The sequence below is a fragment of the Zootoca vivipara genome, chromosome 2 (genome assembly GCF_965207765.1).
Source record: "Zootoca vivipara chromosome 2, rZooViv2.hap1.1, whole genome shotgun sequence".
NCBI lineage: Eukaryota > Metazoa > Chordata > Lepidosauria > Squamata > Lacertidae > Zootoca > Zootoca vivipara.
The window spans coordinates 12,347,636-12,363,781 of record NC_142584.1 but is presented as its reverse complement, the minus strand read 5'-3'; the positions used below and the strand labels follow the sequence as shown (position 1 = coordinate 12,363,781).

Sequence of the window (16,146 nt, the reverse complement as noted above, 5' to 3'; positions counted from 1 at the left end):
CTCCCTTAGACATCCACTCTGCCAGTGGTGGTCATCTCTAATACCAACCAGATGTCCAGTGCTTGGGCCTCTATCTTATGGTGCCTCATGTTCAGTCCAAACCCAACGGTAAGAAACATACTACATCTCTCTCTCTTTTTGGAAGCCCTCTCTGTGGGATAAGGTTGACCCCCTAGCCAGAAAGCATTTTGTTTCATTTCACTTTTAATTTGTATACTGCCTTTTAAAATTATTATACATAAGGTGGGTCACAAGTTGAGGAAACAACAAAATATACAACAAAGATCATAGACCTTATAACAATCTGATCCAATACAAAAAAATCATAATAAAAGTATAACTTTGAAGTAAACGACTTATGTCAAGCAAAGTAATATTCAACAATCCATTCAAATACAGAGTAAAATTATATCACCTGAGGCCCTTCTTTGTGTGCCTTCTCAGCGTGAGCTTCCGGAAGGTGGCAACATGAGAACAGGGCCTTTTCTGAAGTGGCTCCCCATTTGTGAAATGCTTTCCCTAGGAAGGTCTGGTTGGTGCCTTCATTATACACCTTTAGGCGCCAGGCAAAAACGTTCCTCTTACCTTTGGTTGATTTGATTGACATCCTGTGCCCTTTTAAAATGTTTGTTGGGGGTGGTGGTGTTATTGGGTTGCATAGCTGCCAAGTCTCCCGTTTTCCCCGGGAAATCCCCATTTTTCCAGCTGTCCCCATTTTTTTGTTTTTTCCCGGTTTATTCTGGCGCGGTGGCCATTTTGGAATTGGGCGGAGCATGCTCAGAAGCGACTATTGATGCTGCTCTGCCCAGTTCCAAATGGCTGCAGCGCGACTTCTGGTGCGGCGGCCATTTTGGAACTGGGCACAGTAGCATCAAAAGTCGGTTCTGAGCACGCTCCGCCCAGTTCCAAAATGGCCACCACGCTACTTTCGGTCCGGTCCCTTATTTTTCAGAGAGAAACTTGGCAGGTATGTTGGGTTGTTGTTTTTATTTTGAAGGAGAAGAAGAAGGAGAAGAAGAAGAGTTTGGATTTGATATCCAGCTTTGATTATGTACTTTGTGGTTTTATATTCCGATTTTATTCTGTGAACCACTCTGACACCTGCAGGTACAGGGTGGTATATAAAGAATAAGAATAAATAGAGCAGCAAATAATAATTTGATTCGGAATTGCAGTATGGAAACTGTTGTCACTTCGATGTGGACACCTTGCCCATGTTTTGCCTGTAGCGACCCCTCAGTTCAGAAGATGGCAGATAATACCGCCACACACACCTTGAGCATGCTTCAGAGGATACCCGGAGACACCCCCTGGAGAAACAACCACTAACTTTGGCGCTGGTCGCCTTTTATTGTATTTTTCCGTCTATAAAATGCCCCCCTGTATAAGACTCAGATTTAAGAAAAGGGGGGGTGTATCCGTGTATAAGACACCCCCTAATTTTCGACATTATTTTTTTAGGAAAAAACCTTGTCTTATACACAGAAAAATACGGTATTTCCGTACTCCATTCCGTGTGTGTGCTGCGCAGGGCACGTGCCTGCAGCAGTCTTTGCACATGTGTCGACCCGTGACTTGTCTCCCCACAGGCAACCTGCTCTTCCTACACGAAAGTCGCTTCTGTGTGGACAACATGGTGCTCTCCCAGATGTTGTTGGACTCCAAATCCCAGCAGCCTCAGCCCCGTGGCGAACAACGGGTCTGGGATGAAGGGGACTGCAACACCTGCAGGGTTCCATGTTGGGTTTTTGTAACTCTTGCGACATTGTCCCGGTTAGCTTCGTATCCAAAGGTTTTGATCGTCCCAGATTTCCCTCCAACCTCATGCCCTGTGTCCCGCCTGTTTCCTAAATTGGTCTCGCCCGGCTCACTGTGTGTGTTTTCCCTCTCCCCTCCTGTCTTTCTCTCAGAACCAGCCATTCTTCTGCAATCCACCTGCTGCCACCTGGGACCAGCTGTCCCCTGTCCTGAGCTGGCAATTCTTGGCTGCTACTGACCGCGGCCTGAACACAGATCAACTCAAGATGCTGAGAGAGAAGCTCTGTGGTAATGGGGGAGTCTGGTAATGCGGGGCCAGTGTAGTGCAGTGGTTCAATTTATTTTGGATTTTCAGAACTCCACCATTTAGGACTGTGCGATATATTGATATATTGATATATTGCCAAAACCAGTTTGAACTCCATATCATGAACATGATCACCATCGCTTTTAATTTGTATGCAGTCTTTCGATCTTAGAATACCCAAGCCCTCAATGGCCTCGGTCCAGTATACCTGAAGGAGCGTCTCCACTTCCATCGTTCTGCCCGGACACTGAGGTCCAGCACCGAGGGCCTTCTGGTGGTTCCCTCATTGCGAGAAGCCAAGTTGCAGGGAACTAGACAGAGGGCCTTCTCGGTAGTGGCGCCTGCCCTGTGGAACGCCCTCCCATCAGATGTCAAAGAGAAAAACAACTACCAGACTTTTAGAAGACATCTGAAGGCAGTCCTGTTTAGGGAGGCTTTTAATGTTTAATAGATCACTGTGTTTTATTTTTGTGTTGGAGCCGCCCAGAGTGGCTGGGAAAACCCAGCCAGATGGGCGGGGTATAAATATATTATTATTATTATTATTATTATTATTATTATTATTATTATTATTATTTTATTATAAGGCAGTTTACAGGCTGAAGAAACAAAGAACGAACACCTTAAAACAATCAAATGCAATACAAAAATGTGATAATAAAACATAACTTTAAAATAAGAAACCTACATCAAGTCCTTTAGAGCAAAAGCCATTTTAAATGGAGGGTGGGGGGAATACAGTGGTTCCTTGGTTCTCAAACTTAATCCGTTCCAGAAGTTCATTCCAAAAGCAAAGCGTTCCAAAACCAAGAAGGTGTGCTTTTCCATAGAAAGTAATGCAAAACAAATTAATCCGTTTCAGACTTTTAAAAACAACCCCTAAAACTGCAATTTAACATGAATGTTATTATCTACTGAGACCATTGATCCATAAAATGAAAGCAATAATCAATGGACTGTATTATAAAATAAATAAGACAGTATTGTAGATGATAACAATTTTTTTTTAAATCTTACCTGCACTGATGATAGTCATTATTTGGATGGGGGTGGGGCTTTTATCCATTTCCACAGTCACACAATCAATCAATCAGTAGCCGAACTGGGTTCCACACGGTCACAAAAACAAATGAACTGAAAAAGCCTCAAAAACAAAAACGCAAAATAGATAGCAAAAACAAAAGCGCCAAACTGAATCTGTTCCGGAAGTCCGTTTGACTTCCGAAATGTTCGGAAACCAAGGCGCAGCTTCTGACTGGTGCAGGTGCCCCGGAAGCAATAGCCGACAACCACTTCAGACATTCAGCTTCTGAAAAATGTTGGAAAACCGGAACACTTCTGGGTTTTCGGTGTTTGGGAACCAAGGCATTTGAGAGCCAAGGTACCACTTTCCATCAGTGACCGTGAATGTAGACCCAGGGTTGGTGATAGCTACTCCAGATAGAATAATAATAGAGTGTTATCTTCCGTTCCCTCAAGTCCATAAAGTGGAAGTAAGGGGGTGGGGGTGCCAAAGAAGGGTCAACTAATAGGCCTCACCCCTCCCATTTCTGTCAAAACAATTATGGAGCTCACTCCTTGCCTTTTCTTTCCACCAAAGGACCAAATGCAACGCCACAGAGCACAGTCACCTGGGCACAGTTTGCCAAGGTAAGCGCCGCCCCGCCTCCTCCTGCTGCTTACCGAAGCGCTTTCCCTGTTCTTATTTCCTCTCCCCTGTTCCCCACAGCCTACTTCGTACCTTTTCTCCTTCTGGACCTGGATTGATGGGATCTTGCTCCTGATTAAGGAACACCTCCTGCAACTCTGGAAGAACGAGTAAGGAGAGGGGTGGGAAAGAAGAGGGGGGGGGGAGAATGCAGCTTCTTCCTTTGCAAATACCAGAACTCGAGGAGTCGCACAAAGCCTTTAATGGCAACGGCCCCAGGAGGGCGCTGTTTGCTAGGGGGAGTTTTGCCTGTCTCCACCACTCATTGCAAAAGCCACCTGAGTTCTTTGCAAATACAGTGGTACCTCGCAAGACGAATGCCCTGCAAGACGAATTTTTTCACTAGACGAATGCGTTTTGCAATCTGAGGTTGACTCGCAAGGCGAAGCTGTTGTCAAGCTGTCTATGGCCGCGCTTTGCAAGACGAAGCCGCCCAACAGCTACAGCTGATACAGAAGGCAAAGGTCAGCTGATCTTCCTTTGCATTCTTTCCGCGCTACAGCTGGTTCCCCTTTGTGTTCTGCTCATCTCTGCCGGTTGCCACTCGCTGCCGCTGCACTTCGGCTCTGGCAGAGACGAGCGGAACACAAACTTTCCGCGCTGACAGCTGATCTTCCTTTGCCTTCTTCCCGAGCAAGTGCCGCTGCCGGCGCCAGTCCCCCAAGCCAAGCGCCCACTGTGCTTCGGCTTGGGGGACTGGCGGCGGCAGCGGCGCTTGCTTTCTTGGCTCGGGGAAGGCAGGCAGGCAGGCGGCAGCAGCCCCGGAGCCGAAGCGCAGCGGGCGCTGCTTGCCAGGGCTGTTGCCGCCTGCCTGCCTTCCCCGAGCCAAGCGAGCAAGCACCGCCACCGCCGCCAGTCCCCCAGAGCCCATAGGAACGCATTGATTAAGTTTCAATGCATTCCTATGGGAAACCGTGACTCGCAAGACTAATTTTTCGTAGGACGAATTGACTCCTGGAACGAATTAAATTCGTCTTGCGAGGTACCAGTGTACGGTACTCCAAACCCCCTTTCATAGAATCATAGTTGTAGAGTTGGAAGACATTGTCTTGTCGAATGCAGGATGGTTCTTTTCAAATTAGATGCGGAAGCAATACAAGTGCAAGTGGGTGAGAAGATTACAGATTTTATTCCGAGCACCAAGCAGTATATACATTACCAAGTTTTTGTCTGCCACGGGGAAGCACTGAAGAATGTGACTCCCCAGGTAGCCTTTGATGCACAGCTCTGCGGCCAACAGGCTGTGCCAAACTCCCCAAAACTAGGTATTTTATAGATGCTGGCTCAGCTATGAGCCACCCTGGCCTACATCAAAGTCACATACTGGCCAGTGGATGTTTTTAGCCATTGGCCACCAGAGCACACACCAAAGGCAACCATCAAAGACTTTTTACAATGGATAGTGAAAGTAATAAAACAGAGATAACCAGAGCTAGGAAGAGTTGGCCATGTCAGATCACTATCTCCTCGTACAATAATCTTCCAGAATAATTATCCCATACAGACATCACACGGGTTACCTAGTCGTAACTCCATGCAATGCAGGAATATTTTTGCCCAACAATGGGGTCAAACCCACAACCCTGAGATTAAGAGTCTCATGCTCTACTGACGGAGCTATTTTGAGGGGCCTTGCAAATCCTTGCAAGGACTGACTGCGGAACCGAGATATTAGGTTGCTCTCCTTCTCTGCCGGTGCCTCTCCTGCCTTCGCAAGCAAGTCTCGCCGCCCCTGACCTTTGAGAAGGGGGGGGTTCAGAGACACTGAGAAGGAGCCACAGCTCACTACTGCAAACAGGCCAGCCATTAGAGAAGCGAGGTTACAGGGAACAAGGCACAGGGCCTTCTTAGTAGTGGCACCCGCCCTGTGGAATGCCCTCCCATCAGATGTCAAGGAAATAAACAACTATCTGACTTTTAGAAGGCATCTGAAGGCAGCCCTGTTTAGGGAAGTTTTTAGTGTTTGATGTTTTAATATGTTAAGATGTAAGCTGTGAGCCACCCAGAGTACCTGGTTCGGAAACCCAGCTAGATGGGGCAAGGTATAAATAAATAAAATATTATTATTATTAATTTTATTACATCCAAAATGCTGTATGTTCAAGCCCCAGTATATCCAGGTAGGGTGGCAAATATCCCCTGCTTGAAATGTCTGAGAGCTTCTGCTAGCTCAATTCTGCGACATGCAGCAGACAGGATCTTAGCTTCTGCAGAATGCCCTATTATTAACCTGCTGCCTGGGGCCTCAATTGAGTAAATTCCTTGTCCTTGTGACTCAGGGAAGGGGGCTGCAGGAAGAGATAAGAATAAGTAATTTTATTATTTGTACCCCACCCGCCTGATGTGTGGCTACAGTTGTCGGGAGGGTGTTATGGCAGCGCAATGGTGGCAGCTGTGCGACCTCAATATTTCTCCTCTTCTCACCTGCATCACATCCTAGTCTCATCATGGGGTTCGTGAGCCGCAAGCGGGAGAGGAGTTTGCTGAAGAAGAAGAGGGCAGGCACCTTCCTGCTGCGCTTCAGTGAGAGCACCGCAAATGGGGGCATCACGTTTACCTGGGTGGACTTCGACGACACAGGTTATTTCCTGGCATTCTCTTCCTTGCCTTGCTTTGTGTGTTTTTCTGCTGGTTTTTCCCCCTTCTTCTTCGTGTGTGTGTGTGTGTGTGTGTGTGTGTGTGTGTGTGTGTTTAAAACAATTTTGCTGATGCTTCATTGTATTTTTTAACTTATTCTCTGATTAGAGATGTGAATGCCTTTTTTAAAAAATCCGTGCAAATGGGGTGGAATTAGGGGAACAGTTGTCCCTGTGACAACTTTGCCTTGCTTAGAGGGGGAAATCTAAGTATGATTTCTGTGCAGCTGTTAGAGAGTTTTTTCTCCTTACTTCCCTCTGCCATGTTAAGCTAGAGAGTTAGTGCCCCTTTGTGTCAGAACACAGAAAATTTATGGTTTTTAGGCTTGTGGCAAATCCATTTCCTTTAATTAGTATAACTTAATCAAGCATTTGGACAAGAAGATAAGCAAGGTTAAAAACAGCATACAGTGCAAGCTAAGATTACAAATTTAAAGTATTGATTATTGATGCAGAGCTGGGAAATGCTAATTAGATCAAGCAAGTCTAGGCTGTCTCTGAAAGACATCACAAAAATCGAAAGAAGCCTTTTATTTTCATTTTTTACCATTTTAACTGGGTTGCACTGGGGTAAGGGAAATCAGCTATAGGGCCGGTTCCTGTGCCCCTGGAACCAGCAAAAACAGGTGCAGATGTGGGAATATTTGCCACCAGCCCCACATTTTCAGGGAGTTTTCCCCCCAGGCTTTCCATCAGATTAGCCCTGATAAGTGTGTATGAGGACTAGGGATGGACAAACCCATTGCAGTTCAGTCCCAGGTCTACACGGGGGCAGAACTAAGTCCATCTCCTTCTGCTTTCCTGCAGATTTGAAAGTGAAAATCCTTTAAAAACAAATTATTATTATTATTTTTTAAGTACTTACGAGGTGGTCCAAATAAATAAAAAGAATTTCCAAAATGAGGTATTGATACACCCTCCCATTTTTGTCCATCCTTCTGAACTCTCCTCATGTGTTTGGTGCAGTGCCAGATTTACCTATAAGCTACACAAGCTGTAACTTAGGGCCCCACCCTCTTGGGGGCCCCCAAAAAAAATTAAAGGAAAAAAACCTGGATGTATTAATATTCTTAATTGTATTTCAGTTCAACAATTACTTTGATAAAATACATATTTTGTTACGTGCAAATGGCTTTAGATACCTATTAGGTCCATAAATTACCATATTGCATATATTCAACACAGCGACAGTTTGTTGTTGACAAAGGACAGCTGGACATATAAAGGGCCCCATTACCTTCAGTAGCTTAGGGCCTCCTCAAACCTAAATCCGGCCCTAGTCTGGTGAGATGTAGGCAGCCAATTTTAATTCTAAGCCTGCCTGTCTGTTTTATTTAACTTTTATATAGCTGTCATTCAATAAATATTCCCTTGGTTGCTTGTTACAAAACAATGACTTTAAAACAACAACAACCAGAAACCCAGTACAGAATCTTTATAATCGTCAACGAACACTGGAAGAAAAGGCGGTGGGAATTCTTACAACAGAGATAGGCGAAGAAGAAGAGTTTGGATTTGATATCCCGCTTTATCACTACCCGAAGGAGTCTCAAAGCAGCTAACATTCTCCTTTCCGTTCCTCTCCCACAACAAACACTCTGTGAGGTGAGTGGGGCTGAGAGACTTCAGAGAAGTGTGACTAGTCCAAGATCACCCAGCAGCTGCAGGTGGAGGAGCGGAGACGCGAACCCGGTTCCCCAGATTACGAGTCTATCGCTCTTAACCACTACACCACACTGGCCCTCTAAGAAGAATTTACGTATTTAAAATGCAGTTTAGAAAAAGTTTGCATGAACAAAACTTAACTCCACCACACACTGGAAAGGCTTTTAAGAGGCCTCTGGCTTCTCTGCCTCTTTGACTGTGTGGTTCTAACCTCTGCAGGTTCCCCCAAGTTCCAGTCTGTGGAGCCCTACACCTGCTCCGAGCTAAAGTACTTGGCGCTGCCAGACATCATCCATGACTATCATTTCCTGGCTGTGGAGGAAAAAACTGAAAATCCACTGAAGTACCTCTATCCTGACACGCCCCGGGATGCAGCTTTTTCTCCTTACTATAGTGAACGCCGGGAAGGTATTCCTGCCTGCCAGATTCTCATGGGGTTCCCTCTTTCGTGACTCTCTTCTATGCCCTGAATTGCAGGGCATTTGGATGTCTTGCATTTTCACGTTTATGGGCCCGGCTTATATATATTCTGTATTTCTGTAATTTTTGCCGTGCGGAATTCAGCCTCTTCAGGTGATGATGATGACGACGACGACGATTTATTGAATTTAGATACCGCCCTATACCCAGGGGTCTCAGGGATAAGATAGAAAACCACAAAATACATAATAAAAGTTAAAACAACAACACAATAACATGCCCACACAACATCAGATCCATCAGATCAACATACCTGCTAAGTTGCTGTCAGAGAAATAAGGGACCGGGCCGGAAATAGCAGACCGGAAGTAGCGCTGTCGCCATTTTGGAACTGGGCGGAGCATGCTCAGAAGTGACTTTTGATGCTGCTTTGTCCAGTTCCAAAATGGGCTGCACTGCAGAAGTCGCACTGCAGCCATTTTGGAACTGGGCAGAGCAGCATCAAAAGTCGCTTCTGAGCATGCTCCGCCCAGTTCCAAAATGGCCGCCACGCCAGAATAAACCGTGGAAAAACAAAAAAATCCGTTTTTTCAGCTAGGAACAGCTGGAAAAACGGGGATTTCCCGGGGAGAACAGGAGACTTGGCAGCTATGGATCAACCAAAGGCCTAAAGGTGTATAATGAAGGCGCCAGCCAAACCTCCCCAGGGAGAGCATTCCGCAAGTGGGGAGCCACTGCAGAGAAGGCCTGTTCTTGTGTTGTTGTCCTCCGGACCTCTCGAGGAGGAGGCACACAAAGAAGGGCCTCAGAAGATGATCTCAGGGTCCAGGTAGGTTCATGTGGGAAGAAGCAGTCCTTGAGGTATTGGGGCCCTGAACTGCAGAGAACTTGATTGCTGGTGAGGTGAGGTGAGGTTTTGAAACAAATTTTGGAGCTTTTATGGCTGCCATGATGATGGTGATGGTGATGATCAGGCTTCTTTTCAGCCGGATCTCACCAGGTGTCAGTTCTGGCACATCTCAGGTGGGTGCCATTGCCATAATAAGAGATAAGGGAAGCGTTCATGGTGAATTCCGGCACCTCTTTTTCTAGGAAAAAAAAAAGCACCGACGATAACTATGGTAAACTTTATAAGTTGCAATCTATGTCATAGAACTTAACACAGAGTAACATAATTTACAACAAAAAGAAGAAAAAGCCAGGTCCTCTGCTCTGAGGAGTTTACTTTCTAAGGGTGAAGACAGATAATTACAGTGGTACCTCGGTTTAAGTACACAATTGGTTCCGGAAGTCTGTACTTAACCTGAAGCAAACTTTCCCAACTGAAAGTAATGGAAAGTGGATTAATCCGTTCCAGACAGGTCCGCGGAACTTGCAGCAAATTTTTTCAGCTGTGGTGTGGGCCTGGCTTAGTCTCAAATTTGGACATGCACACCAGCAAGTTGAAGGTTAACTCAGCTGTTCGCCATGCCCCCATACTTCAAGTAGGCTGCCTGCTTTTATTTTGGGGAAATAAAGAAAGGAATGTTTTACATGAAGGCTTACCTACTTATTTGCCATTATAGACTTCTCCATGGGTTGGGGTGAAGGGAGCAAGGTTCATTGGTCAGATCATCAGGGGAAGGCCAATCGGTGCTGCTGGCTTCTGCTTCACACTTGCCAACCGCCTGCCCCCGAGCTTGTCTCTTGAGAATTAAAATACATTTGGATATGTCTCAAAAACTTCAAAGTAAATTATATATAAAAAGGTGCTCATTTGAATATCAGCAAGACAGATTTCCAGATCTCTTCCCAAGCATAGAATTTGAGTCACATTTGTACAAACTTCAGGCACTCTCTGAATGCAGAATCTACTGAGGTGTGCTGAGCTCAGTGCTGTCTTCCTTGCTTTGGTTGGGAGGGGTCCGATCCTGCTTCTAGCTCCCTTACACACCCTGTTTTCTTTCCTTCCCAGCGGACCTGCCGGAAGAGAGGCGCTACTTGAACCGCCGTCTGATCAGAGTCTCTTCTCAGTGAGTTGTGCCATCTCATCCCATGTCAGCCTCTTCGAGAGCTTGCTTGTCATGCCAGATCTGATCACATCTCTTGCAATTTCTGAGCCTATTGGGGACACCAGCAATTTGGGGGCTGCCCTGCATGCTTAATCCCCTGGGCTGGGGTTGTGGGGAGAAAACATCCTAGGCTCCCCCCATCTACAGTGGGCCACTTTGACCTGACGTTTCTATGAAGTCAGCTGACTCCAAGCACTAAGGGAACTCCTTATTGTAGCTGATCCTCAGAGGACCAGCTCTAACCACCAATCAGCTGATTATTGGTGATGTCACATAGAACGTCAGGTGTAAGGCAGGTGGGTGTGGCTTGGGGAAAACACCCTGATGGGTCAAATTGGGACATCTGGTAGGCCATAGGCTTGATGCCTAAAGGGAGAGGCAGCCAGACAAAGCTCTTTAGGGAGAGAGTTCTGCAGCCTGGCTGCCATGCTAGAAAAGGCACTGCCTCGACATCCCATTCAGTCCTGCATTTGAAAGTCGTAGCACACTCTCTTTCCCTTGTGGACATGCAGTGAAGCTGCACGTTGGAAAATTCAGGACAGAATTTTGTCCAAAATGTATAATCTGTTATTACTAGTGTCATTCAGCCCGTTTAATAAACGGGTGCTAGAGCATTCAGCCTTTTTCGGCGGCGGCGGCACGTGCGGGGGGGCGATTGGCCCCTCCCACGGCCGCCGCTTCGTCGGAGCGCTCTGCTGAGCCCAGCTAGCCGGCAGGCACCCAGGAGACGGCCGTGATTCGGCCTCTTTTGGCGGCGGTGGTGTGGGGGGGGGCGGCTGGCCCCTCCCACGGCCGCCGCTTCGTCGGGGCGCTCCGCTGAGCCCAGCTGGCCAGCAGGCGCCCAGGAGAAGGCCACAATTCTTCTGAGGACTGAGAGGGAAACGGTAGGCAGAGGGGGGGGGTGGGGAGAGCGTGCACGTGTGTGTGTGCGTCAAGTCTCTGCGTCCAATCCCTGTGTCCGTGGGGCACATGCGCAGTAGCGCGGACACAGGGACCCAGGGAATCTGGATGCAGAGACACTTGCACATTATTATATAGGGTTTTTTTTGGGGGGGAGTATATTTTAACCTCTGGGGGAAAACTTAAACGATTTGAAGTTTACAGCATGTTATTCTTTGAAAGAGAACTACTTGAAAATGATGTACAGGTGGTATTTAACTCCCAAGTAGCCTTGCTAAGATGTATAAGACTGAATCAGATAAGTGCTGGAGATGCAAAGAGGTTGAGGGAACGTTCTTTCATATGTGATGGACATGTAAAAGGGTAAAAGAGTATTGGGAAATAATCCATAATGAACTGAAAAAAATGTTTAAAAGTACTTTCCCCAAAAAAAACCAGAGTTGGGGATAATTCAGACTGAAATTCCCAGGTGTCAAAAAAGGTTATTTATGTATGCTACTATTGCAGCCCATGTTTCGTTAGCCCGAAAATGGAAAACAAGTGAGGTCCCCACCAAATAAGTTTTGATGGATGCAATAATGGAGTACTGAATGGTTTAGTTTTGGTAAAAAAAATATGCAAGGATTTATGATATGCAAAATGAACTATGGAAAGAGAAGGGAAGATATTTGAAGGATGTTTAAATGAGTATTTTAAATTGTAAAACTATATATATATACACACACACCATTATCTTTCTGTGTGTAAGACTATGCTTTTGACCAAAAAAAAGGCAAAAATTGGGTATTGTCTTATACATGGATAGTGAATGCAGAGGGGTGACGTGCGATTAATGGCATCAGCAAGCAGGAGATTGGCAGTGGCGATTGGATGGATGATTGGTGGCTGCGGCAAGCCCTGCTGGTGATTGGCTGTGGCAATTGGGCAGGCGATTGGCGCCTGCGGCAAGTGGGCGGGTGGGCTGTTGGTGGCGGCGAGTGGGCAGATAATTGGAGGCTGTGGTGAGGTGTGCGATCGGCAGTGGCTGTGGCAAGCGATCGGCAGTGGCGGGCAGGCGGGCGAGCGATTGGCGGAAGTGACCTCCCCACCCCACCCCCAAAAAAGCTAAACAACCTAATTTCTTAATTTTGGGTTTAAAAAAATAGTGTCGTCTTATACACGGGGGCGTCTTATACACGGGAAAATACAGCATGCATATATATATACTGGTGTGTGTGTGTGTGTGTATGCGCGCGCACACACACAGAGCGCATAGTCAAACTATGGAACTACCAGCTCTACCTCCACAGTAGGAGGCATCAATGCTTCTCAATACCAGTTTCTGGAAACCTCAAACGGTCTCCTGCAGGCAACTTGTTGGCCACTGAGAGAATGGGATGCTGGACTAGATAGGCCATGGGCCTGATCCAGCAGGCTGTTTTTAATGCTCTTAACTTAAGTGCTCGTGTTCATCCAGGCAGCAAGAAGAGGCCCAGGTTCCCAGGCTGAATGGTTCGGCCTTTGCAGACGATGAGCACTTGAACCACGATGCGGCGGGATTGGAGCATGGCCTTCAAGTTCCCAGGCTGAATGGTTTGCCCCTTGCAGACAATGAGCACTTGAACAATGATTTGGTGGGGTTGGCGCGCAGCCTTCAAGGCCTTCTGTCCAACAGGCAAGGTGAGTGGTGGATCTGTGGCCTTCTTGAGGAGTGAAGTCCTTGCAACAGAGGATAGTCTCCTGGGGCTACATTTGCAATGCTTTGGGTTTCTATTCTGGGTCACAGCACCCCAGATCTCTACAGTATTTCCTCCTTCAGTTCTGAGATGATTCTCTCCTTCCCTCCTGTTTCCTCCACACCAGATCCTTTCCTTCCGCTGCCAGGTGATGATCAGTTGCCACCGCTGCCCATTCAGCTGTTTGAGGCGCCTGATGACATCCCAGAACTGAATGTGATGCCTCATGAGATCCCAGAGCTGAACGTGATGGCTGATGAGATCCCAGAGCTGAACGTCGATGAAAGCGATTTTCAGTAGGCTCCCATGTACTGTCACTGCTCCCCACTTTGATAAGACAAGCTGGCATCTTCTTGGAAATAAAAGCAGGTCCACCAGAGGAGGGTTGATGGCGATGGCGATGATTTCTGGCAAGATGGATGCCTAAAACTGTGGCTCTGCTCCCTTCCGACTGCCTGCTGTCTTCCTTGTGCCCCCGCAATGGAGCATGGCTTTCTTGTTAATCAGTTCAAAGGGGATGCTTGAACCACCTTTGAAGTTGCTCTTGAGCATTCAAATAGAGAGAGAGGCTGGAGACTGGGAATGCCTGAAAATGGGTGTGTAAGCAATGAGAGTTCTGCTAGTTTGGGTTTTAAGTATTTGGGGGCCACCACGCTTACCCATCCCGTGTGCGGCTGCCGGCATACCTGCCAAGTTACTGTCAGAAAAATAAGGGACCAGGCCAGAAATAGCAGGCCGGAAGTAGCGCTGCCGCCATTTTGGAACTGGGCGGGGCATGCTCAGAAGTGACTTTTGATGCTGCTTTGCCCAGCTCCAAAATGGCCACCGCGCCAGAATAAACTGGGGAAAAGCAAAAAAATCAGTTTTTTCAGCTAGGAACAGCTGGAAAAACGGGGATTTCCTGGGGAGAACGGGAGACTTGGCAGCTAAGGCTGCCGGCTCAACCTGTATATTTGTAAATAAGCAGGTGTTATGTAATATAATTTATATCCTTATGATGTCCTGTCCTGTACAGCTTCTCTGGAACGTCCCATCATTTGGAGAAGTAGAGGGTGGAAATCAAACTGCATATTGGTACCTGCAAACGCAGACAGAGGTTGCTCTTTTCTCTGGAATTTTGGTCCTTCTGTTCAGTCGTCTTTTCCAATTTGTATTTTTTTTCACAGACTGTTCTGCTAATGCCATTTCCAAATCATTGCAATAGCCCATAGGTTTCTTCTTTATCCTCCCACATCTTTTTCCAGACCTGATCTGTGGCAGGGTTGGGGGTTTTGTGTGTGTCTGTTTTCGTAATAAAATTCACTTTTGCTGGCTCCACGGTTTCCCCTACATTGTGATTTTTGTATAGCGCGCGCACACACACACACACACATCATGATTTGTGATACACTGCCAGGTCAAAAACTCTGAAACTGTTATCAGGATATGGACTTCAAACCGGTCTTATATTGATATACAATTGTACTTTGGAAGTCGAACGGAATCCGTTCTGGAAGTCGGTTTGACTTCCAAAACATTCGAAAACCAAATTGTGGCTGCTGATTGGCTGCAGGAAGCTCCTGTAGCCAATCAGAAGCTGCGGAAGCCCTGTCAGACGTTCAGGTTCCAAAAGAACGTTTGCAAACTGGAAGAATCACTTCTGGGTAGGCGGCGTTCAGGAGCCAAAACATCCGAGTTCCAGGGCGTTCAGGATCCAACCAGTAGATTGTGTACATGGCTTCCCATTAATCATTTGTTCATCCCACACATTTTCAGTGCATTTCCTCGCCACTTTCCTAACTGCAGAATACCCCTTGGTTGTTGGGTTTTTTTGTTTTGTTTTTTAGTGGATTTGTTGTGCTCATACAAGAGGCCTTTTAATCCTTTTTTTACTTGTGCAAGCCTACATTCCCCATAATGCACTTGAGCCTCTCCCGAAACAGTCTGGAGGTGTCCTTAATTGCTCCTCGTATTTTCTCCACTTCTGACTGGGTAGGGAAATAATGGCTTTAATCACTGGTTTTGTTGCATCGTGTAATCACTGCCCTTTTAAAAACAACAACAATGAAATAGTGGTGTTTTGCTGTTTAAAAATGAAAGGGGGTGGGTGGGAATAAAAAAAGGACATTCTGCCACACAGCTACAGTTGTTCTCTGGACGTTGGGGCGTATTATCGGCCCACAATGAAATTCAGGGAGGGCCAGAGGCACTGCCAGTAAGAGGGGTGGGAACATACCCCAGGAGAAAATAGAGAAACAGGGATATTACTCCAGGGGCACCCTGGCTAGCCTTGATGATTCGCCTTTATCTCTCCCTGTAACCTCATAGAATCATAGAGTTGGAAGAGACCACAAGGGCCATCCAGTCCAACCCCCTGCCAAGCAGGAAACACCATCAAAGCATTACAGACATATGCCTGTCAAGCCTCTGCTTAAAGACACCCAAAGAAGGAGACTCCACCACACTCCTTGGTAGCAAATTCCACTGCCGAACAGCTCTTACTGTCAGGAAGTTCTTCCTAATGTTTAGGTGGAATCTTCTTTCTTGAAGTTTGAATCCATTGCTCCGTGTCCGCTTCTCTGGAGCAGCAGAAAACAATCTTTCTCCCTCCTCCATATGACATCCCTTCATATATTTGAACATGGCTATCATATCACCCCTTAACCTTCTCTTCTCCAGGCTAACCTTCTCTTCCCTCACTTCCGCAAATGGAATGCCGGGTCTTTTGCACACGGGGGAATAATTTTTTAAAAAATAGCTTTTAATGGAGTACATCATACAAAAATATGAGCAACATTCATACCCCCCCCAAACAAATCATCCCTCAAAATGGAATGAATAAAACGGCATGCAAATAAATAAATAAATAAATAAATATAAACGTGAAAATGTGGAAGTTATTCAACAAACCCCTCCCCTTAAAAAAATTTTTTTAAGTTGGCACATGGATCGTCCCCACATTAAAATAATAATAATTATTATAAATATAAATATAAAACAACAACAT

At 46.3% G+C, this 16,146-nt stretch overlaps 1 protein-coding gene across 3 annotated transcripts in view; it reads left to right on the top strand.

Moving 5' to 3' along the window:
• STAT2 (signal transducer and activator of transcription 2) overlaps positions 1 to 14,475 on the top strand; it is a 39,179-nt gene extending 24,704 nt beyond the window's left edge. For all 3 annotated transcript variants that reach the window (XM_035103707.3, XM_060272041.2, XM_060272039.2), the window contains exons 16-24: positions 10 to 108; positions 1,911 to 2,046; positions 3,666 to 3,715; positions 3,795 to 3,883; positions 6,214 to 6,353; positions 8,294 to 8,482; positions 10,449 to 10,506; positions 12,902 to 13,104; positions 13,288 to 14,475. In XM_035103707.3, coding sequence (XP_034959598.1) covers positions 10 to 108; positions 1,911 to 2,046; positions 3,666 to 3,715; positions 3,795 to 3,883; positions 6,214 to 6,353; positions 8,294 to 8,482; positions 10,449 to 10,506; positions 12,902 to 13,104; positions 13,288 to 13,460 — 1,137 coding nt within the window. In that variant the 3' untranslated portion in view covers positions 13,461 to 14,475. The remainder of the gene's footprint in view (positions 1 to 9; positions 109 to 1,910; positions 2,047 to 3,665; positions 3,716 to 3,794; positions 3,884 to 6,213; positions 6,354 to 8,293; positions 8,483 to 10,448; positions 10,507 to 12,901; positions 13,105 to 13,287) is intronic.
• Positions 14,476 to 16,146: the final 1,671 nt, after the last annotated feature.